General features: G+C 40.4%; 1 protein-coding gene across 2 annotated transcripts; it reads left to right on the forward strand.

Annotated features, from left to right (window-relative positions):
* Positions 1–2,291: 2,291 nt before the first annotated feature.
* wrap73 (WD repeat containing, antisense to TP73) lies at positions 2,292–21,780 on the forward strand. Of its 2 annotated transcripts, none has more exons than XM_071530262.1 (13): positions 2,292–2,412; positions 3,433–3,528; positions 3,717–3,869; positions 6,308–6,424; positions 14,843–14,915; positions 15,894–15,997; positions 16,873–16,959; positions 18,167–18,301; positions 18,576–18,653; positions 18,763–18,865; positions 19,063–19,188; positions 19,878–20,069; positions 21,165–21,780. In XM_071530262.1, the coding sequence occupies exons 2-13, from the start codon at positions 3,460–3,462 to the stop codon at positions 21,275–21,277; spliced, it is 1,350 nt and encodes a 449-aa protein (XP_071386363.1). In that variant the 5' UTR covers positions 2,292–2,412; positions 3,433–3,459; the 3' UTR covers positions 21,278–21,780. The 2 variants fall into 2 exon arrangements, with proteins under 2 accessions (XP_071386363.1, XP_071386362.1); XM_071530261.1 differs by having other exon boundaries at positions 2,306–2,434.
* Positions 21,781–22,819: the final 1,039 nt, after the last annotated feature.

The following is a 22,819-nucleotide window of genomic DNA, read 5'->3' on the forward strand; positions in this document are numbered from 1 at the left end:
TGTCTATAGTAGGCTACTCAACAGTGAGTTGATTGGGACCTTATAGTAGCCTATTATTATTTTTTAATCTCCTATGATATCACTATACTATACCTATAGGGACTTTTTGCTTTGATATTTGCATACTATGCCTATCCTTCTATATATTCTATGATTGCTCTATTTTTTTTTTTTTTTACGTAGTCTGATATAAAAGTGTCTGATATAAAAAAAAAAACAGTGGAAAACAATCGTTTTGATTGGCTGAGTCAAGTTGGAAGAATTGTAAAATAAATGCACAGTTCCGCAGTTGATTTAATAGGCCTATTGGTCTTCTGACACACTGGTATTAGGCGACATTTAATTATTATTATTTAATTAGGCCTTATTATTGATTAAAATATAAGAGTAGCCCTATTCAATGATGTGTTACCTCCGTTTTACACAAGCAACAAGCCTGACTCTGACTGTCTGTCTGTGATGCACGGCCTCTGGTGGCTTATTCTCACCGTCCTCTAAGTTTGACATTGTGCCTCTCTGATTTCTATTCACCTGTCTCTATATGGGTCTCCACTCCCAGGTTACAGCGCCCATGACAACGTCCACACACACTGCCTTCCCACGGGCCATTTCCTCCAAGAACACACAGTCCCAGTTGAGAACAATAGATAAATTAATTTCAAAATTGTATCTCAGATCCTGCCAAGTGAAAATGTTCATATGCCTACAAATGAGGGATGCAAAGGAAGAGGTTTATTGGAGCCCACAATTCACAGAATGGGTCTATTAATGCTGGTTATAATATAAATTCTTTAAGGCTATATTGTGAAAGTTACAATTTCAATCAGTCCATTACTAGCCTGTAACAACATCATTGTTTTAATAATCAAGTCAGTCAAATCAATCAAGCCTTTGTGTTGTGGATGCTATTGAATGAAAGGATGACTAGCCTGCATGTTGAAAAAATCAATAGTTCTTCAATGGTAACATTTATTTTTTTTTTGCAAAAACTGTGCCCACAAAAAAATGCAAGGGATAAAAATAGATTTATAAAGGCCTACCTACTGTAATGGCGTATTTTTTTTATTTTTTATAAGGCCTATTTATTTATATAAGCAATAACCCTTTATTTTGACTGTTTTCTTTTAGCCTACCTGGAGAATAGCCCACAAAACGCAGACCTTCAAAAAAGTCATTACCCAAACCAGATCAACAATGTTTAATGTTTAATCAACAAAATATTTATCAGAAACATTAGCCTATAAAATAAACATTTTTCTAAATGCTTGCAGCGTTGCATGTTGTGTAAGCCAAGTCTCAATAGAGTGGGCCTGTCTTGTCAATAGGCAAATTTTAATACAACTTTCAATTGATCTTCTCAGTTGTTAAACAATCGCTTTTGACATCTTAAGTCCCACTTTTGAAAATAACGAAATGTCGATATAACTAGGACCATATCAATGTCGTCCAAGGAGAAGCTGCTTGGCCTAATTGATAAAAAATAAAACCTATGACAAGCTAAATAAATCACTACCCCTATTAGACCAGAGAGCATATTAAAAAAATAAATCAACTTACCAGAAGATTGTTGTGGTCCCAATCGAAATGCCTAGGAATTAAATGGCGCAGATCACTTGCCTGTTTATTATCTAACATGCCAAGAGAATGACCCTCCATAAAAAAAAAAAAAAAAAAAAAAAAAAAAAAAAATCGACCGACTTCAGAATTTGATAAACAACGTTTGGAAATGATTGACTTTTCGGAGAAAAATATTAAAATGCGAAGTAAGAGGAGAAAAAAAGGATTTGCTCGCTATTCAGGGAAGTGAGAGCTTTGCTGAAGGAAACTGGAGATGACACGGTGCGCTGGGAGAAGCAGGGAGGCGGGTAGCCGCGGTTTGGGCGCACACAAGCGGGAAACCAGAGGGCTGATGGAGGTGAATATTAAGGCAATCAAACGGATCTGTGCCTACAGGATTATGTTGATTAAAGATAACAGTAGGCTGGGCAACTATAAAAGAATATTTAAAGGAAAACCCTTTATAGAAAACTTCATGGGAACAGGCATAATAAAAAAATAAACTAGATATTTCGATGTAGACCTATCGAAAGCTACCTCATTCTGCACTGAGAGTACTTTTTAATGCCTATAAAAGAAAATATAATGAATTGTTGCCTATTCATTAATGTTGTGACACACACACACACACACACACGCACGCACCGAGAGAACATTAACGCGCGACACATTGAACTACATTTCCCAGAAGCAAAGTCGCTGTAGGCACACGCTGATTGGACAGCGCCGTTCTATCGCCATCTGTTCATACAAACAACCCGCAACAGCTTGTTAACAGACCGTTAACAGAACAGAAACATGTGAATACAGAAAGTTTTCTGAACTGCTGGATTCCTCGCGTCTCTCCTCTAACAGGTGAAGACAGCACTGCTTTGGTGTAAGTTTTAACGTTAGTTGTGTGATGAAGTTTGTCAGCGTTAGCCACCTGCTAGCTAACTAGCTAAAGTCCCATTACCTGCAGCTAGCGTTGGCTAGCTTGAATCAATTGCATGACAACTGACAGCTACCGTTAATGTTAGCTCGTAGTGTTGGCCTCTGTAGTTGCTGGCTTACCTTCTTTACCTAAACTGCACAAATAGCAAGCAGAGTTACTTGTCGCGCCAGCTAGCTAAGCTAACTTAGTATTATTACCTCTAGCATTGTCTCTGTGTACTTGTGTGCAGGTTCATCTTTACAGTCCAGACTTTCGCCGAGTAAACAAATACTTCTTTCCCGTACTACACTTTACTGTGTGTAGGTTGAGCTGACTGCCGGAGGTGTAATGTAACTAATTAGCTACATACAACGTTACTGTAGTTATCCATGTATATTTTGTCTGCACTTTTACTTCGGGTGTGTGTTTACTCTCATCTTCAGTAAGTTCTAATTTCATGCTTAAAAGTAGTCTGTTCAGTGAGATACGGTATGCCATTTACATACACAGCTTTATTGGTGTGATCCAAAAAGGTTCAAACATTGGAGTGATAATGACCCATGCCATTTAAAGGTTAGGCCAAAGGGGGTCAGCGGGTAATTTTTGTTGGGACAATTTGCAGTATGCGCGACCTCTTAATGATTTTTGTTTGAAGCTGAATAAAGTAGCTGTTACCCTACTTGAGTACCTTTTCTAGACAAGAACTCTGGCATAAGGGAAATAAAGTGTGTGTGTGTGTGTGTGTGTGTGTGTGTGTGTGCGTATGTTCACCGTTTACAGTATATATTTCTTGGACTTATGGCGCCATCATGTGTTCATATTTGCTAATTGCACCAGTTGAGATGAGTGGGGTGTCAGTTGAAACTATTTCCGCCATGGAAAGCGGTCGTTATTTCCAATCACTACATGTTTTTTAAATTACCATGCTAACTCTTGGTTCAAAATTTCCCTGTCTCTCACAGTGTAGGAACGGTTGTGCACATCATAAGATGAATTTCTCTGAGGTCTTCAAGCAGTCCAACCAACTTTGCAAAGTTTCCCCTGATGGGAAATATTTGGTAAGTCTTTTTGTATAATACATGCCACTTCTTACATGTGTTTTATGTACTAGAATGAATACATCTAACAGTGATTTAAGTGCCTCGGTTAGGTTGCTAATTGCAGGTGGATAATAGTTATGACCCGTGTTAAAGTTGGCTTGGAGTCTTGCTCTTTCTGACATGTTTTCTCTGTCTTCACCCATCAGGCTACCTGTGTGCAGTACAGGCTGGTAGTGCGAGATGTGAGCACCCTGCAGATCCTGCACCTCTACACCTGCCTGGACCAGATAGTCCACATGGACTGGTCCTCCGACTCCCTCTTCATTCTCTGTGCTATGTACAAGAGAGGACTGGTACAGGTAGGATACTGAGAACGGAACTGTAAAAACTAGGGATGGGAGTGAGTACATGAGTCGTCAAGTGCTGGCAATGTGCTTGTCACATAATAGTTGTGGTGACAGTGAATCTCACTGGGCTAGAGGAAAACTGAATTTGACTTACAAACAGTGTTGTGAGAGCAAAAAAAAAAGATTTTCATTGCTCACTGATATGAATAGAATTGCACAACTGAATTAATGTTTCATAATTAATAACATACTTTGGGAGAAATCGAAGTCATTCAGTACATGGTTTGCATATTTTGGTATACAGAGTACACAATAAAAGCCATGAATTGCATCTGTTTGTAACATCATTCTATTTTTTAGAAATGCTGTTTAATTGATGAAATCTTTCAACTTTTAGGTTAACTGGCAATGTAATTAGCTGAAATTCCAACCCCTAGTGAAGACATGCACATCCTGTCTCAAAAAAAAAAAAAAAAAAAAAAATTTGCTTCTATGCACTCTATGCATTGCCACATAGCACTGCCTTGTAGCACTGCCTCTAGCACCTATGTCCTGTTGGACCAGAACTTAGCTTTATAGCACTTACTCTCGTTGCTCTCTCCTAACTAGAACCTTGCTTGTGTTGTATGAAAATCTCATGTGTAAGTCGCTTTGGATAAAAGTGTCTGCCAAATGTGAAATTGTAAATTGTAAATTTTAAAGGTGCTGGGCTGGGAGGTGGACATGACGTGGTATAATTATTAGCATCAAGCAATTATGTAATGTTTTGGAGAGGATGAAGAGGGAAGTCTTTAAATGTGACATCACTGATATATGTTATTAAATGTAGACATTAAATATAGAGATGTGACAGGAACCTACAACTGAGCGTGACTGCGTTTCTATAGCTTGGAAATCAATCAATAATTCTTTAGCCGGAGTTGTGTCTGATATTCACAAAGCCTACTTCTGTATAAGTGATTAAAGTTGATGAAAATATGAAGAAAAGTGCTTTACAGAATTTATTTGCACTGTTGGTAAACATGAGCCAAAACGGCTGTTGTTCATAACACCAATAATGAACCATATTCTGTCTTCTGAAATCATTTAATTGGCTCAATAGATATTATTTTGAAAGAGATACATTTTTTTCTTCCTAAATGTCACTTGGTTTTAACTGTATTTATATCCCTCGTTCTGTAAAGGGCTTTGCAAGTAACCACATTATAGATAAATTTGTATCTTGTATTTGAATAAATCTCACTTGGCTAGAATGTCTTATTTTTTACTCTACTACGTTGTTGACGAATATGTACGATTTCGGGCTCTGAGGGAGTGACTGCTTCTGCTCCTTTGTTGTTTCGTATCAAAAAGATACAGATGGATACTTGATGCTGAGTTTCTCACATGGAATTTCTCCCCTACAGGTCAATGTAGAAAAAAAGGACAGAAATCTGACCTTAAACCAACTATCTCTAGTTTGGTGCATGGTACTAGTACAGTTATGGTTGTAGACACTGCCTCAACATTTTATTGATTGACCCACACTATACCAGAAGGAATAATGTGATCCACACCAGAAAACTCACTGAGATCCATATCAAAAGAAATTCACCATTTAACCAAGAAGAGCATAAATAAGCTTTGGAATCAAGGGTGTTGGTCAGTGTGACGGTCAATGTGACAACTAGGGATGTTAATGATTAATCGACAATCGATTAATCGGCATTAAGAATTTGATCGATCAAGCATATATTTACAGATTAATCGACAATGTAGGCTATGTGCTATTACTCATTTTTTGCTGAAATGATTTACCACCACAAGGGCGCAATTTCACTTTCACCGCTTATACAGCTTATCGATTAAGGAAATTGATAAAAATTTGCATCCCTAGTGACAACCATCATTTTAAGAGAACAGTTATGATTCAAACCAAACTTTTTTGGCCTCTGAATAAAAGGACGTTATTCAATTGATTTGACCAAAGAATCTAGCTTATTACTATTATTTATTTTTCTACAAATATTTAGTTAATCTTCACCAAGTCCGCCAATAATTTTGGATTGCTCAAAAATGTCCAAAGTCTCTGTTAATGATCTGTTCATCCACAGAAAATAGGGATATTAATTTTGAAATTACGTCCATACATTTTCTTTAACGTGCATCCAAATTGATTGACAAAAGTCGTCATAATTATTGGTTCATCGGAGTGTTGCAGTCGTGGAAACAACAGTGGCACACTTGTGTACTATCAAGAAGTTTCACATACAGTACAGCTCAGTGCACACAGCAGCTTACCTTTGAAGGGGTAACCAGCGCCAGTCTTTCATGATTTCTGATGTTGCTCAGGTGTTGCTTACAGGTTACTGAGTTCAAGTTGAGGAAGACACAAGGTGGCGGGGGTGTCAGTGATGGCTGGTGGTTGTCCTTCTCTTCCTATCTCTTTTTGTGTCTGTCTTTCTCTTCAGGTGTGGTCTCTCGAACAGCCCGACTGGCACTGTAAGATTGATGAGGGCTCAATTGGACTAGTCTCCTCGCGCTGGAGCCCAGACGGACGTCACATTCTCAACACCACCGAGTTCCATGTAAGTGTGAAGTCACAGTGTGTGTGCGTGTGTGCATGTGTGTGTGTGTTTATGTGTATGCCTGTCTGGTGTCAACTGTTGCTGGCCCGCAAGGAAGGGAGACCTGAAAATAGCCAGACACCAGAGCCTTCCTTGAACTGCCCCACACCCCTCCACACCCCCCACCTGCCACATGTATTCAGCCTGATTTCATAGCCCCCCCCCCCGTTAGCATCCTGTCATACATGGGTCTCAAGTACCTCCGGAACACGGGTGCAATGTGTATGTGCCCTTCCGACGTAGCTCTGGTATTTCCTTTGCCAGTGATGCCTATTAGCGATGTCCTGTTGATAGTAATAATTATCATAAACTTTATTTATAGAGCACTTTTCAAAACAAAGTTACAAAGTGCTTCATAGAACAACGGAGAAGGAAAACAATAAAAACAATAAATGATAAGATGATAGCAATCAGTCTAAACACAAACACAAAGTAAAAGCAAGTTCATAAACGTTTGTTAAAGTTTATAAAAGAGTCATTTAAAAGAAGACATCAAAGAAGCCAGACAGCCTGATCTCCTGTTTTCAGCCTGGATTTTGGAATGACTGCCTCAGGATCATAGGCTGCGATTTGGCTCATAGGGGATTAAAAGGTCAGGGATGTAGATAGGTGCTAATCCAGTACAAGCCTTGGAGGTGATCAGTAAAATCTTAAAATCAATTTTATAATTACCTGTCAACTAGTGTAGAGAGGCTTATAATAGGGCTAACATGTTCAGGTCTCTTAGATTTAGTTAAAAGCCTTGTTGCTGCATTTTGTACTAACTGCAGACGAGACAGAGTATTCTGACTGAGACAGGAAAGAGATGTAGTAGTTGAAACGAGATGATGTAAAAGAATGGTTCACTTTTTCAAGGTCAGCGAAGAATAGAAAATACCTTATTTTGGAGATGTATTCAACGGGAAGAAACAGGACTGTACAACCACCCCCCAAACACACTGGTCACCAGACATTTTGTAGAGTTTTATAAAGAAAAGGCATTTCTTGGTTAAAAAAATGAGGAGGCATTTGTGATTTACACCATTAAAGAGGCATTATTTCCTTGTGAACGAACAAGTAATTTCTTGTAAAGACATAAAGACAACTGGCCGGGGTCCTGGCCCCAGTACCGCCATAAAAGAATATATTGGGTTTGCGAATGATGTGACCTAAAGGAAGCATATAGATAGAGAACAGTAAGGAACCTAGAATCGAACCTTGGGGAACACCAGACACAAGAGTGGATGTCGTGTTTGGCAGTGCTACAAGTTGAATTTTTTTTTTTTCATCCCAATATGCAGCCTACAAGTATGATCACATTTACAAAGAAGATTACATTCCTTTGCTTTGAATACCTGTAGTCTATGTCATGTAAAAGGCAGTCCACCCTGTAGTAAGATGGCTGTAAATGTAGAATTCATAGCATAAATGCAGTTGATTGTTGTCTTGAAAGGTCTGCAGAATGAAACGTAGACTTATAAAGTACAATGAATTTCATTCCATGATTCCTGAATTTGTTGTTGTATATTCAGCCTGTTGTAAGCACATGTCAGAGCGGGCGAGGGGATATGGCTAGTACCCACCGGGCCATGTGGAATATGACTAGGGCACCATGCCACGGTGGGCTGCGTCTGTCATGCTGAACCTGACTCCAGGAATCATTTGACAGGTGTTGCGGCCCAGCACACAACTGTGTCTGGTCTGGAGCAGGGTGCAGGGAGTGCAAGCGTCTGTGGCATGTCTGCTTTGTGTCTGTCTGCATCTTCCAAAAAAAACAGGAATAGAATGGAGGCTCCTTCCCCAGGGAGGAATTTGTCTGCATAGTACAGTATAGCTTATGATGACAAGGACTTCGAAAAGAGTGTGACTCGACTTCATGCTATGTTATGTTATGATTGAGTAAATGAATAGTACATTTAAGGCAAGTAAGATCAAAAGTAGGATTTTCTCTAAATAAGTTGGTGTCAACTGACTTGTGATAATCATCAGACCAACTTGTTTAACACTCGGGAACTGCTTTCTGTTGTCAATCCCCTTCACCACTATTTTGGATGTGTATCTTACCAGTCTACCTGAAGCGACTCTTTTGATTTCTTCTGGGCTAGTGGACTCAAATGGACTCCCAAATGGAAGCAAATGAAAGGTTTATTTTTCCACTAATATCCAAGTCATTATATTTGAAATGGTGCCAGCAAGCAACATATATTTGTTTCAATGCAACATGCTACTCACTGTTTCTCATTCCGAAAACTGATAACTTTGGTCAATAAGAAAAAAGAGCGCACACCCTGCAAGGTGCTAACTACTGGAACATATGAGTTTCGAAAACCGAAAATTGAAAACTGATAACGTGTACTTCAGATTTAACATGATGGAGTGCTTTTTCGTCCTTGCCGACTCTGGGAACGGCAGCTTGAAAGTCATGATAATATGGTTGAAAGTTCATATCTCATATCATATCATACATATCTCTATGTGAAAAATTGGAGTGTGCCCATGGTCAAGGTACTTAACCTCCAACTGCTCCAATGTAGTTGATCAGTAGGCAGTTTTAATACATCTGATCATATTGGGCAGCTCTCAAGTGTGTATGATGGTGCTGTAACAGTGTGAATGTGTAGCAGGGCATTGCTGGAAAAGAGCATGTGTGTGGTTTTGCTCTGCCAGCTTGTCATGGCCAGATTTTTTCTGATTGATTGGGTCTTAATGGGCTTTGCTTCAGGTCTAATGATTCATGCTAGTGCATGTCACAGTTACATGTTCTTCTAACCTGTGGTGTGATGCCATCAAAAACTGACCATAGAAGTCTGGGTACTATTCAGTGCGTCCTATTAATGAGCATTTTTTCCTGATTACGGTTGCACAACAAATTTAACAGAAGCATCGTAGGCAATGGCTACCACCTTGCCAAGGGGCCCACTGACCTTACCTTCACCCCAGCCCAAGATTTCATTAAGGCTGTGCCAGACGGGTGTTCGTGTCAGGCTTGAATTTCAGCCCCACTCATAAACAGCCTGCTATATTAACTTGTTTAGGGACAGCTGCCTGTGGTGTGGACTGTGCAATGTGTGTTTGTGTGTGTCTGTCTATGTGCGAATGTATCTGTGTGGCTGGCCGTGTGTGTGTGTGTATATGTGTGGCTATTAAAGTGTGTTTTTTCTTAACCAAGAACAAAATACCTTCAGACCATTTTGATACAGAGGTATACAGTAATTTGTCAGCTCACAGCTGACATTGCTACATTAGGGGAAGGATTTACATCAGTGCTAGTGCTAACAGGAGTTACAGTGGCAACTATTGGCAGACAACAGGTAGACATACATATAGCCTAGTCACTGTTCCCAGAAGTTAGAAATGCTCCTGAGCTGTTCCTCAAAAAGGCTTTATTATTGACAACATGGAAGAACTCTGTCTTTGTGCGAGGACGCATGAAAAAAGACAGCTGTTTTCAAATTTGGAATGGCGCCGTGTCACAGGTTTAATAGAAAGGCACATTGCTGAAACCTAGCCTATGTATTGTGAGACTCCACCCAAGTCATCTCCTATTTGAATTCCCATCGTTTATCTTACGACCCCACAAAATGCCACCCAAGCATCCACACTAATCCACCTTTACCAGCTGAGTGGTGATAAACTAAGGGTGGAAAAACTCCAGCCAAGGACAGCATTGAGCTTTACCTCTCTAATGGTTTTTACATTGTTGGGATCAGGTTAGCAATAGCATACTTGGCCAGTGCGGCTGGAGCCCCGATAACACGTAGCATTGTTGGCAACAGCACTATCAGACTAAACTGTGAACGTAGGCAGCTGCCGTGCTGCAACGAGGGACAATAGCTCAACCATACCTATGTCTGGGCTGCGGGAGGCTACAGATCCTTGGTAGAATCATGAGGCTGTAACAGGAGAAATGGGCTATATTGGTTTGAGATGGTTTCCTATGTGGAATGCCAAGAGTCTAATCCTCTGCTGACAGATAGGCCTATATGGCATCACATACACTCCATACACTCTCGCCTAGGAGCGCAACAAGAATTGCTGATAGATAGGTTTTCTTGCAGGTTGCTTTCAGTGGCCCTGGTGCTACACATGGACTTATTTATCATATGTTGCCCACAGCCTCTCCTTTGGGGAATGTTCCCTAATTCTGTGGTTTTCTTGGCCTGACTGCCAGCCCACAGATACCTTATGGATGTGTTGCCAGAAGGTAGCCCCAACTGTCCCATTTGGTGATGTCTTAAGGCCTTCTTGACATGTCAAGTCAAGTTTATTTGTATAGCCCTTAATCACAGTTACAGTCCCAAAGGGCTTCACAACACCCACATTATGAAATAATAAATGGAGACTGACAACCCCAACCTTAGACCATCCATGAGAACAAGAAAGAAAAACCCCACAACTTCATTAAGGAGGTTCTTCACAGAAAGGGATCCATGTGCCTCTGGTGATCAAAAACAATACTAAAAGAGAGAATTATTCGTTAGTAAATGTACAGCCAGCAGTGAACACCAGTTGGCAGTTATGCTATCCCCAGCATAGACTTAAAGTTTTCCTTTTCTGATGGATAAACAGCAGCTGTTATAGTGGAGTGCTGCCTTTTCACACCACCCTCCAGTCCCAAGCCCCCATCCCCAGAGCTGCTGCTCACCTTTGGTGAGGATACTTCATCCAAAGTGTAGCTTTACCAACTTCAGATCCCATTGCATACCACACCACATGGAGAAGCATTTCCCACCTATTTTCCTCATGCTGCCCTCCCTCCACCCAGTTTAAAGTTACACTGCCTTTTGGGTCTTGATCTCCCCCCATCCCCCATGTGGTGGGTTCAAGGCATCTAAGAAGAGTATGTGTATTTGTGTTTGAGCTATGTTGACGGTGGTTGCCATGGCACCATGTCTGGGGGGATGTCCAGGAAGCGTGCAGTGAGGTGTTATTACAGGGCCTACACAGCTGGATGTCTTGACCCAACAGGAGGGTAGACACTTCAGCCCAGCTAGGTGACAGACAGCGGACTAGTTCAAATGTCTGTCTGGACACTATGATGAAAGCTTTGTGAACAATCTTGGCTCTGCACATTCCAAAATCTAAAATTGTGGAATTAGGGTTGTCTTAAACTTTCATGACCAAATATATATTTTTGAAAAGTTGTTTGTTTTTTTAGTGTGTTCAATTTGTGTAGTGTTCTGTCTAGGAGACCCAACATGTGTTTCTTATGTGAAATGGAAGCCATGTAGCGCTCTTGGCTAGCGTACAGAACCAGTTTAGTTCAGTATTTTCACAGCTTTAACATTCACAGCACGATAAGACAGGGTTGCGGAAAGGACTGCATACACGCACATTATATTGGCTTACTAAGCTGTAAAAGAAGATATGAGGGCCATGCATTTAACACCCTTAACACTGCACTGGTGGGCTTACATGTGCATGCTATTTGGATTGCTTGTAATGACTACTGTCTTGGGTTGTGTTTAAGAGGGGGGTGAACCAGACAAAACATTGCAGAAATCTGCATTGTAAAAGGCGCTGGCATTTGGCATGAACTAGTTGAGGGCTGTTCTTCTTAATGCTGCACAACACTGTGACCTGTTCAATGTGTTTCTGGCTTCTAGAAGCTTCACCTGGATGGCATTAAGAAATTGTACAAATTTGTCTCTGCCACTAGGACAATTCAAACAAATTTCATGTTGGCGGAAAACAGACTAATGATGTGACTGTTGCTAGTTTGAACAACAGTTGCTATAATAAAAGGATAGAATGATCAAACTTGCCATACTCTCCCTATATCATCTCTGTCTTTACCTTGGAGACACACGTTTATTGCAAATGATCACAATAATTGTAGTTTACAATACTTGTTGTTGGTGCTATGATACCGGTATCGGACCAAATCAGGATAAATCAGTCATACTTGAAGCCCGCACTCACCAAAAACTGAGAAGTAGCAGAATGCAATTTGATGCTTAAATTATTATTTTAATTACACAGAAAGGGAAGGGTAGATGTCATTTGATCATGAGTAACATTCATTACCTTTTTAAAATGTGATGGCCTATTCTGGTCTATCTATAAGATAACTTTTTTCACCATTTTCAGCCAGAATTATAGTAGTATTGGGAAAGGTACTCAATACAGACATAATTAGTACACATAATTACACATAATTACTATAACCATTCATACTTGTCCTACGTAAACAAAAAAAATCTAATTTTGTGTCGTGCCACTCTTGGCCGGTGTCTGTAAGCAGTGGGATAGCAACTGGTTTCTCCATTTACATCCAACCACCCAGCCAATGGTACACACCACAAATGCTGTAACAGTGTCCCAAGGACTGGCATGTGCTCCTTGTTTCTTGAAGGGCAAGATGCCGCGTTTTATTCTGGACCCTGGATGGGAATATGCCAGACTGCTGGCTTGGTGCCACGCACTGTTGGCATCAATCTTGTTCAAGTAAGACCAGTGGGCACTTGAGTGACTGCTGTCAAAACTGAGCGTTAACACTTGTGGTCTCTTTGTTATGCCGTTTTGTGGGCAGATAGTTATTCTTTGGCGCTGCCTCTCATTTGTGTTTGGCTACACAACTCGCTGTTAATTTGTCACACTTGTGCCAAATATGTCAGAGTGGGAGAGAGCTACTCTAACATTTCCTCTTGGCTGCTAAGTGTGAGGGCCAGTCCTAGTTCCTCCTCTGTGTCAAGGTGTGGCATAGGATCTATTAATTTAATAAGTACTCAGGCTAACGCTGAAATGATTAGTTGAATAATCGATTAGTTGATCGACAGAAAATGAATTGATTATAATTTTGATTGTTTAATCGTTTTAGTCATTTATCAAGTAAAATACCAAACATTTGCTGGTTACAGCTTCACAAATGCTAAGATTTGCTTGCTTTTCTCCGTTTCATATCATCATAAAATTAATACTTTGGGTCTACTTTGTGGCTGCTGGTAAGACTAAGTCAGCAATTTTAAGATATCACTTTGGGCTCTGGTAACTTGTGATGGCCATTTGTCATTTGATATTTTATAGACTAAATGATTAATAAAAAAAAAATCGATAGAATAATCAATAATGAAAATAATCATTTGTTGAAGCCCTTACTCAATACAGTCTTTATTTAGTACAGTCTAATGTCACACAACCCCTGTCTATGAATTTTATGAGATAAGATATAAGATATACTTTAATTGGCCCCTTAGGGAAATTTGTCTTGGACTACTTTCACAGTACAAACGCAATGCAGCAGCATCATAGAAAACACAACATCAACATAGCGACAGCAGCATCATCAATGGCACGTCAAATAGCAACACAGCACGACATCAATCATAGCAACATCATCAAAAACATGACTTCAACATAACAACATAAACAGTAAACTGTGTGCACCCAGACACACTCACTCGTACACACTCCAAACAACAGCAAACAGCAACCCTAACCCATACGTTTTGCATGCAACAACCCACTAACGCATACACTTCACTCAATAGCCCAACTGTAGTGCTGCCAACGGCGACATATTGCACAACTCCTGTGACCCTAAATTGCATACCTCATATTGCACATGCCCATATTACACAACCCCTATGGCCAACAACCTGTCCTACCTGTTGGCATTGAGAGACCTGATGGACACAGGCAGGAATGAATGCTTGTAACGGTTTAGCCTACACTGAGGGACCCTGTGTTTATGAATAACCCCTAAACATGTATTAACCCTTCATTGAGGGTTCATTCCCTTGGGACGTACACTGATACAAACAGCACTTCACACACTCGCCCCACACTAGCCCTACTACTAATGATTGATCCCAATGATGCCAGGGTCCATGTCAGTGTCTCATATCCCTCACAGAGCTCATCATAGACCTCTTCAAAGGTGTTAGGCACTCTCTCCTCAGTCGTTCCAGGGGCGTCGTTCAGAATTGGACCATACCGACCTGCACTGTAGGCTGCATCTCCCCAGCTGATGGACAAATCTTCGGGCCTCGAGGAGCACTCAGAGGCCTCGTTAGGCTAGTGGCCTGGCTGATTGAGCTCTTATTAATAGGCCGCTGTTGACGCCCAGTCTCCATACTCTACACTCATCATATCACAGCCTCAATCAAGCTCCTCTTACAGAAGACTAGTGGTCGAATAGCTCTCCTAGAGACTCATGTCTCTCATGGCAGTAGAGAGGGCGTCTGGTCCAAATGGCCTCACAGTTGTTCCAAGGCTGTCTCGGTGGCGTGTAAAACCACTGTGGGGATCAAAAGCCGACCCCAGATCCAAGATGTTTCTGTTACATATGGTTCTTTGATGTATTTATGCCCCCTCCACTGCCTGGCGATACTGTTTGCTTGTCATACTTTCACTGGAAGATGAGCTACAGCTTTTTTTTTTCCTTTGGTCCCTTGACAGCTGAGAGTCACCGTCTGGTCCCTGTGCACCAAAGCTGTGTCTTACATCAAGTATCCCAAGGCATGTCAGAAGGGTGAGTATGAGGATTATATCTTTTTATTTATTTGCATGTGGCTTATGACTGTATATGTATTACCAGGACTACCTGAGGACAGGGCCACTGGTCTGAGCGCCGCAGCATTCCCCGTGACTCGCATACTGTCCTTTACCTTATGGAGCGACCCTGGGTCTCTGGCCAAACTATGGTCCTCTCCGCTGACAGCTGTGCCTCTCTTCAGTAAATGGGGCATGCTCTTCATAACAGACCTGTCAGCGACTTGGGGAAATGATTGTCTCTGGCTCTCCCCCACTTTTTCACATGCACTACTGTGCCCCTATGTGACCCACATTATCCTGAGATCCGTCATATAAATAATATGGCCATGGTAGTCACATATCACTGAGTTGATGGTGCCAAAGTTTCGGATAATTACATTGGATGAGATGCACAGGAAGCAATGAGGTTGTGTATTCAGTTATTCATAATGGGCCATTTCCTTCTTTCTAGGCAATGGGAACTTGGTATTAGCATGACGAGGGTGTTGTATCTTAAATCTTCAATATTTTTTGTTTATTGTATTGCTATTCAAGTCTTATTTGCTGCTACAGTGACCCAATTTCCCCCCAGGGATCAATAGAGTTAATTTAATGAATTTTGACTTAAAGGAACTACAAACTGAACATTTAAATAGTGATGATTAATTGAGAAGTGCCCTGGTTTTAAAGGACTGAGCCATAATATGTTGTACAATATAAGTGTTGGACCTCTTGCTGTGAGTTATTAGTCATTCATAATCCTAGAAGCATCTACGTCGACAAGTGCATAATGTGTCTTTTTTTTAATATGCTTTATTTTTCGTTTTAACTTTTTCCTTTCATTGGCTGGTTCGAAAACTTGACTGTCACAATTTCACTGCCATTCTGATAAAATGTCTGTATCACACTTGTTACTGACCATAGCTCGTTGTTGCCTATAAAATATACTCTCTCTCCCGTCATCTCTCACCCACAGGTATAGATTTCAGCAAAGATGGCTGCTACATGGCCTTGGCTGAACGCCGTGACTGCAAAGACTATGTCAGTGTATTTGTGTGTGACGACTGGCATTTACTCAGGGTGAGTAGGAGATAAGGATTTTCCTTGGATTTCAAAACCACTATCAAGGGGAAATGTTTACATTTATATTTTAAGAAGTTAGCTGACGCTTTTATTCAGAGTGACTTACAATAAAGGCAACAGGAGAATCATCTTATATTACTAGATTACCAAAATTACAAGCAACCAATAGTAACGAGTGCAAGGATAAGGGCCAAAGTGCCCTGACAATATTCCTGTGACTGTAAAATGATTGTGTAAGAGAGAAGTGCCAGGAAAAGAAATAAAGTAAGAGATAAGGAGAGAGATGGAAAGGATTTTGTGAATACAGTGAGTAGAGGAGAGGAGATTTGATTCAATGTGGAGAAGGTTTTCGGCCTATGACAGAAGAAATACAGTTTAGTAAATCAGGATTTTTCAGTGATGAGAAGAGAGAAATTGTGATTGGTAACAGGTTCAGTTCTGCATTGACCCATAATGTTTGTCCTTTGAAAGTGTCCTCGAACAAGACAGTGAGTAAACTGCCAGCACCCGAGATGCCTTAGATCCATGGATAATAGAAAATAAGACTTATCTATATAACTGTTGTAACTCTGACAGTACCCAAGGTAATTTTCTTGGGAGAAAGGTACATTTTCTGGTTCAGAACTGCAAGCGCTACTATAATCTGAATTCATTTATTTTTTTCAATCTTGATGACATCACAGATTATCGGTATTGTGGTCTCTCTTTGATGTTCAAAAACTGGATTATCCTGGGCTGTAGGAATAATTCATGCAAATAAAGGTATATGTGTGTTATGTATTTAAATGTAAAGTATGTAAACGCACATGATGAATTAATTTTCATGTATGTGTTCGAAGACTTTACGTGTGCTCCTCTTCACTTCGTCACAGCATTTTGAGACGGAGACACAGGACTTGGCAGGGTTGGAGTGGTCTCCCAATGGCTGCGTATTGGCAGTATGGGACAGCTGTCTGGAGGTGACTGACATCATTATCATACTATAAAGCAAGGAATCTCTGTCTGTATGTGTGTCCTTCGCATATCTCGAGAACCGTTCGTCCGATCTACTTCACACTTGGCGGGTGTATTGCTTGGGACCCAAGGACGTGCAGTGTCGAATTGGACACGTGACACGTTCAATATTAATAAACTTTGAATAAACAAGCGAACAGCGCTCTGTGCAGCAGCAGGGCTCAAAACGAGCGACTGGAAGCGCAGTGTCCAGTGTGAAGTTGTTTGGATGAGCGGTTCTCAAGAAAGCTGCAAGCAGCAATACCAGAGGCCAAGCAATCGGCCCGTTCTGAAAAGGCATGTTTTGAACGGGCGCTGCACTAGTTATTTGAAAAAGCAAGTAGAAGATCCATGCCTAGGCAAAAAGAGAGGGATTTAAATGCTGATGGAGAATTATTACATCCCTAATAGAAAAATGCTGCTGCTAATGGGGATTCTTATAAACCTATAAACAAATAAACCAATAAAAATACAAAACAGTACCTTAGTGCAAAAAAGTGCAAAAAAAGAAATGGGGACAGATGTTTCGGCTTGTGCCATCATCAGTGTCAAAACTAAATATAACCACAAAGTATACTTATATACTGAGTGATGGATATACACCGGTGTGATGATTCGTTTGACATAGAAATACAATGGCCAGGATGGATTAGTGTACATTAAGACACAGATATATAGCAGCAATGTTCTTGAACATTTCTATAGAAACATCAGAGCTTATGACATTCGCTAGGCTATTCATGGCGGGAGTCAAAACACTGATTTTGGGATACAGACATGTATGAAATGATAGACTATTATCAAAATATTTTAGATAAAACTAGAAATCCTCAAAATCATGTTATAACAACAGAACTAAAAGAAAAAACAACAACACAGCACCAAGAATGTTAACGAAGGAAAGGATATAAAATCTTAGAGGCTATTATAAATCAGAGATATTTAAAAGAAAATGCAGCATAGATAAGATAATCAAATAAATAAAACAATAAAAATGGAATAAAAAAATAAAAAGAAGCAACAGAATTGAAAAGAACACAGCACAAAGAAGGTTAAATCCAAACCCATAGTAAGACTCTGTAGATGAAAGGTCCAGCAGGCCTCACACTGTAGTAGGCGTTGTTCTACACGCCATTCCTACTATTGGTTCATGTGGATGCTCCTTCTCCACAGTACAAGGTGTTGCTGTACTCTTTGGATGGCCGACTGTTGTCCACCTACAGTGCCTATGAGTGGTCACTGGGTGTCAAGTCGCTGACCTGGAGCCCCAGCAGCCAGTTCCTGGCCATTGGCAGCTATGATGAAAAAGTAAGGACAAACGCGTGAAAATGAACGGCTAATGACATTGACAAACAACATACCGAATTTCAGATTGACCGCAGCACAATCACTATTTTGGTAAATACAAATTACAAGTAATATTTGTAAAGACAGCTGTCTTAAGAAATGGATTCACATTTCTACAATTAAAGGAAAGTATAAATTGAAAGTGCCTGACGTGGTTTTGGATGTGGGTTATGAATTCTCATGTGTATAATTCATGTCACTGTCAATAACACAAGACTGTAATGCCCCCTGTCAGGTGCGCATCCTAAATCACATCACATGGAAGAAGATCACAGAGTTTGAGCACCCAGCCACCATCAACAACCCAAAAGCTGTGAGTATTCGCCAGCTATGTACAATTTTATGTTTTTATTCACTAAGTGCCTTCTCATTTCTTAAAAAGGGTTGGAAAACATTTGATTTACTGTTGGTTGTGTTGTTAGGTTGTGTATAAGGAAGTGGAGAGAAGGCCAGTTGTTGCCAATGACGACCTGTCCCTCCACAACATCACCATGGGCAGCACTGTCTTCAACACCCAGAGCAAATGTATGCCGACTTTCAGGAGCAGAGATACAGCATGAATTAGATCTTACATCCAGTACAATTCATCCATTTCGGCTGTTGTTAATGTAGTTAACATTGTAAAAAATAATGTGTTGTAAAAGCAATGTTTCACTAAAACTTCTGAGAAAAAAAGCTTTGTTTCATCAGCGTCTATCCTCTGCTGTTGTGGCCTGTTTCAGATGAGATCTGTCCACCGCCAGTCCAGATTCCTGTGGTCAAACCAGACCCAGACCGAGCCAACCCCAAGATTGGTGTCTCCACTTTGGCCTTCAGCTCAGACAGTCGCTATCTAGCCACCAAGAACGGTATGTCTTCCCCTCTGTTCACTCTATCTACATGGTGAACCCAAGAAAAAGTGGCCATTTACTGTATTATCACCCTCTGCCATTTTGGCTGATTCATGGAATGGAGTCGTACAAAGTCGAGGCACTTGTTAACCGCAAGGTTATAATTTTGAATACCATTTCAAGAACTGAAATAACATGATTTTAAACTTGTAATTTACTGATTCCAGTTGCTTTTCACCACATAGTTTTCATATCTCTTTATTGACTTGCGTTAACACAAATACAACAAATACATTTTAAGGGTAAGTATTATAGTTTAAAAAAAATATTTCCAGTTCTAATTTTTATAGTTTTGATAAATGAATTAATATTCTAGAGTAAATGTAATAATATGGGAGTCAATGCAGCTCACAGTCTTGTGTCCCATTTATGATGGCACCTAGGTGGGACAAATCCCTTTATAAATGGTGGGAGGATAATTTAAAGTAAAAGGAGATGTAGAGTTTAATTGATGTTAATTGAAAGCGCTAATGCTAAATGTCTCTTGGCATCCTTGAGAAGTGCCACTTTGCCAATTTTGATCCTGTGGGATTTAAAGCAGTATCAAGTCACAAATGATTCTATAATGTTAGCTGCAGTGCTAGCATTTCACGGTGCTTTAGGCGGAGAGTGGCTATGACTGTTTATCTGCGTCTCCCCAACCATAGACAGCATGGCCAGTGTGGTATGGGTGTGGGACATGCAGAAGATGAGCCTGGAGGCTGTGCTGGAGCAGACGTCGGCCGTGCGCTGCTTCCAGTGGGACCCCCGACGGCCCCGGCTGGCGCTGTGCACAGGCAACACCAAGCTGTACCTCTGGTCCCCCTCAGGCTGCGTCTCTGTCCAAGTCCCCACTGAAGGTAACGGGGCTTTGTCGTTAAAGAGTTTGAAATGTTAAGGCATCATGGAATAGAAAGCTCCATGGTGCACTCGTCCGCTGCTGTCTAGGAGCAAGTTTTGTCTTCCGCTCTTCAGTTTCAAACCGCCACAGAGAAGATTTCCCAACAATGATCATACCCAATACCACTGCAGCCCCACTTCGTGATTTAGGTTGATAAGACGGGTGTATTTTACATAAAACTTTTGCCTTATGCAGCTTTAAGAATGCCAAGCCACTCATTAGTTAACATAAGTGTCAGTTAGCGTTGTTGGGTGGGCGGTGTTACCGGTGGCATTCGGTCTTGAAGTCCACACCGGTGTTATTAGCCCACACCGGGAATACCGTTATTTTGTATTTTGTAAAATAAAAGCACATATTCAGAACTTCCATGTTCAAGTTAGGCTACTAAATGATAAATGGACATACTAAAAACATACTGATCATTAATATCTGATCACTAATATGACAGAGGATGAATAGGATTTAATTATCCTTACCTAGTGGCAGTAATGAGTCCAGTACAATCCAATGGAAGCCTAAAGAAGGGCAATATGCCAGAATCTGACCTGCACTCACATTAACTCTCTGAGTGTTGAGCAGTGTTATAAATCTCTGATTAAAAACTGTAACGTTTCCAAATGGCGTTAATACAGTTTGGAGAGGAATTTTAAGTTTCACTTTTCATTGTAGTGACGCTGACTTTGCTAGCGCTTGGACCTCCTAGTGGCGACAGGCGGTATAACCGGTATAGCCGGTGTTGAGGTGGGAAAGGACACCGGTGTCAAAATGGCACCACCGTGACAACTCTGGTGTCAGTATAAATACTTTTTCCCCCAAAAAATATAAAGTATATTTGGTATAGTATATTAACAGACTAAAATTGAAAATGTTATTGCATTCCATTAGTATCAATTAGTATCTATATGAGCAAAGTTGAATGCAGATGCTCAAGTTACACAGTGACAAGTGAGGGTGTTTAAAATAAGGAAAACTAAATCACCTCCATGTTTTTTTTTATGCATGCTAATGTGTATGTGTGTTGTCATCGTAGTTGCCTCCCTCTCTCTGCCACCAGGTGGTTTCCAGGTCCAGTCTCTGAGCTGGCACTGCAGTGGAGACTCCCTGATCCTGCTTGGAAAGGAGCAGCTGTGTTTGTGCTACATGGACACTGACGAGGAGGACAAGTGACACACACACATACACACAGGTCAGGAATAACTGGATTACAGCTCTGACTACTGAGCCACTTGACCAGGTTTGTGTTAAGCTGATGACCAAAACACTCATGGAAAGACTCCTTGGACGATTCAGCTCCTTCACTGTTAGAAAAGTTGCACTTAATGAGTTTTGTTTCCTGTGATCATCCAGCAGCTACTTAAGTTCATTCACAAAGCCAAGATAAATACTTTCTTCCTGAAGGCCTAAGACACGCTATCATCATGTAAAGTCTCCATTTCCACATGTAGACATGGGGCAACTCACCATGACGACCTTTTACGTCTTCAGAGTACGTTACCGGGATTTTGTCGAGTTCAAAAAATGTGGAGACTTTGTCCTCCAGGCTTGACTTGACATTCCTCCTTCAGACTCCAGCTGTCCCATAGTAGTTTTCAATGAATGCATACTGAAGCACTAATTCCAAAAACTGTGTGAAGATAGAAGTTTACAAAGTTTTATAGATTTCACCTTATTTTGTATGTGTGTTACCATGAAATTATTTTAAATAAACTTTGTTATAAATAATGCGGCTTAAGGTCAGTTACTGTTGAAGTATTTTAAACAGCAGGACAATACTTGGATTGAATGAATTCTACAACTTTATGAAATGTAAAAATTAGGCTGAACAACTAGAAGGTCATTGCCTGTAAAGCTATATTTCAGTTTGGTATGACAAAAATTTGCATATTTTTGGGATGCAACATCCCTATGTGGGTCCATGAACAGTCAGCCACCAATATTGATTCTCTTGCTTTGCCTGCAGTGAAGTCACTCTCTTGCTTTTATAATCTTAATAATGAGCTTTATTTATCTAGCATTTTTCAAAACAATATTACAAAGTGCTTTACAACTGCATAAACAATTGTAAGATACAAAATACAAATGCCAGACATGAATTAAAGCAAGGTTACAACTGTGAAAAACAGGCAAATATAAGGAGCATGAAATAGGATTCTTATTTGTTTTTAATTATCGACTTTGCTAGCCAGAAGCTCCTCCTGGTCACCTTTGGGTTTTTGGTTTTTAGCTTACATGTCAGAATGGCCAGGAGGGCGCTGCTACGGTCTCTACACTACATTCAAATTTCAACAGCGCATAACCATAGCAGGTAACTCGAAGATCTCAATCTCCCACTTGTTCAAATTCTAGGATTCCCCCTGTATTTCAGCAAGACTCGATGGGCCCCAATATATTTTTTTGTAGGTTTTTCCACATGTTTGCATCTCCAGTTTGTTGGAGATCTTATTCATGTGTAAATAAAACAAACATACAAACAGGAATGGTAGTAGTAGTAGTAGTAGTAGTAGTAGAAGACATGGCAGTCTAGGAATTGATCCTGGCACTTCCTGCCCATCCTCTTATAGCTCATGGTACACTTCCAACATTTCCTCAAGTGGTCAAGGCAGTTACTGTGTGGGATGAAGATCTGGGATGAGACATCCAGAAACCTGTCCCTTCTGAGGCAATTTACAAGACCGTATCATTCTAATGTTCGTTATCTCTCTGTCTCTC

The sequence above is a fragment of the Centroberyx affinis genome, unplaced genomic scaffold (genome assembly GCF_046629955.1).
Source record: "Centroberyx affinis isolate AG114_WGS23_722 - 3 ecotype Tasmania unplaced genomic scaffold, CSIRO-AGI_Caff_v1 ptg001907l_1, whole genome shotgun sequence".
Classification (NCBI taxonomy): domain Eukaryota; kingdom Metazoa; phylum Chordata; class Actinopteri; order Beryciformes; family Berycidae; genus Centroberyx; species Centroberyx affinis.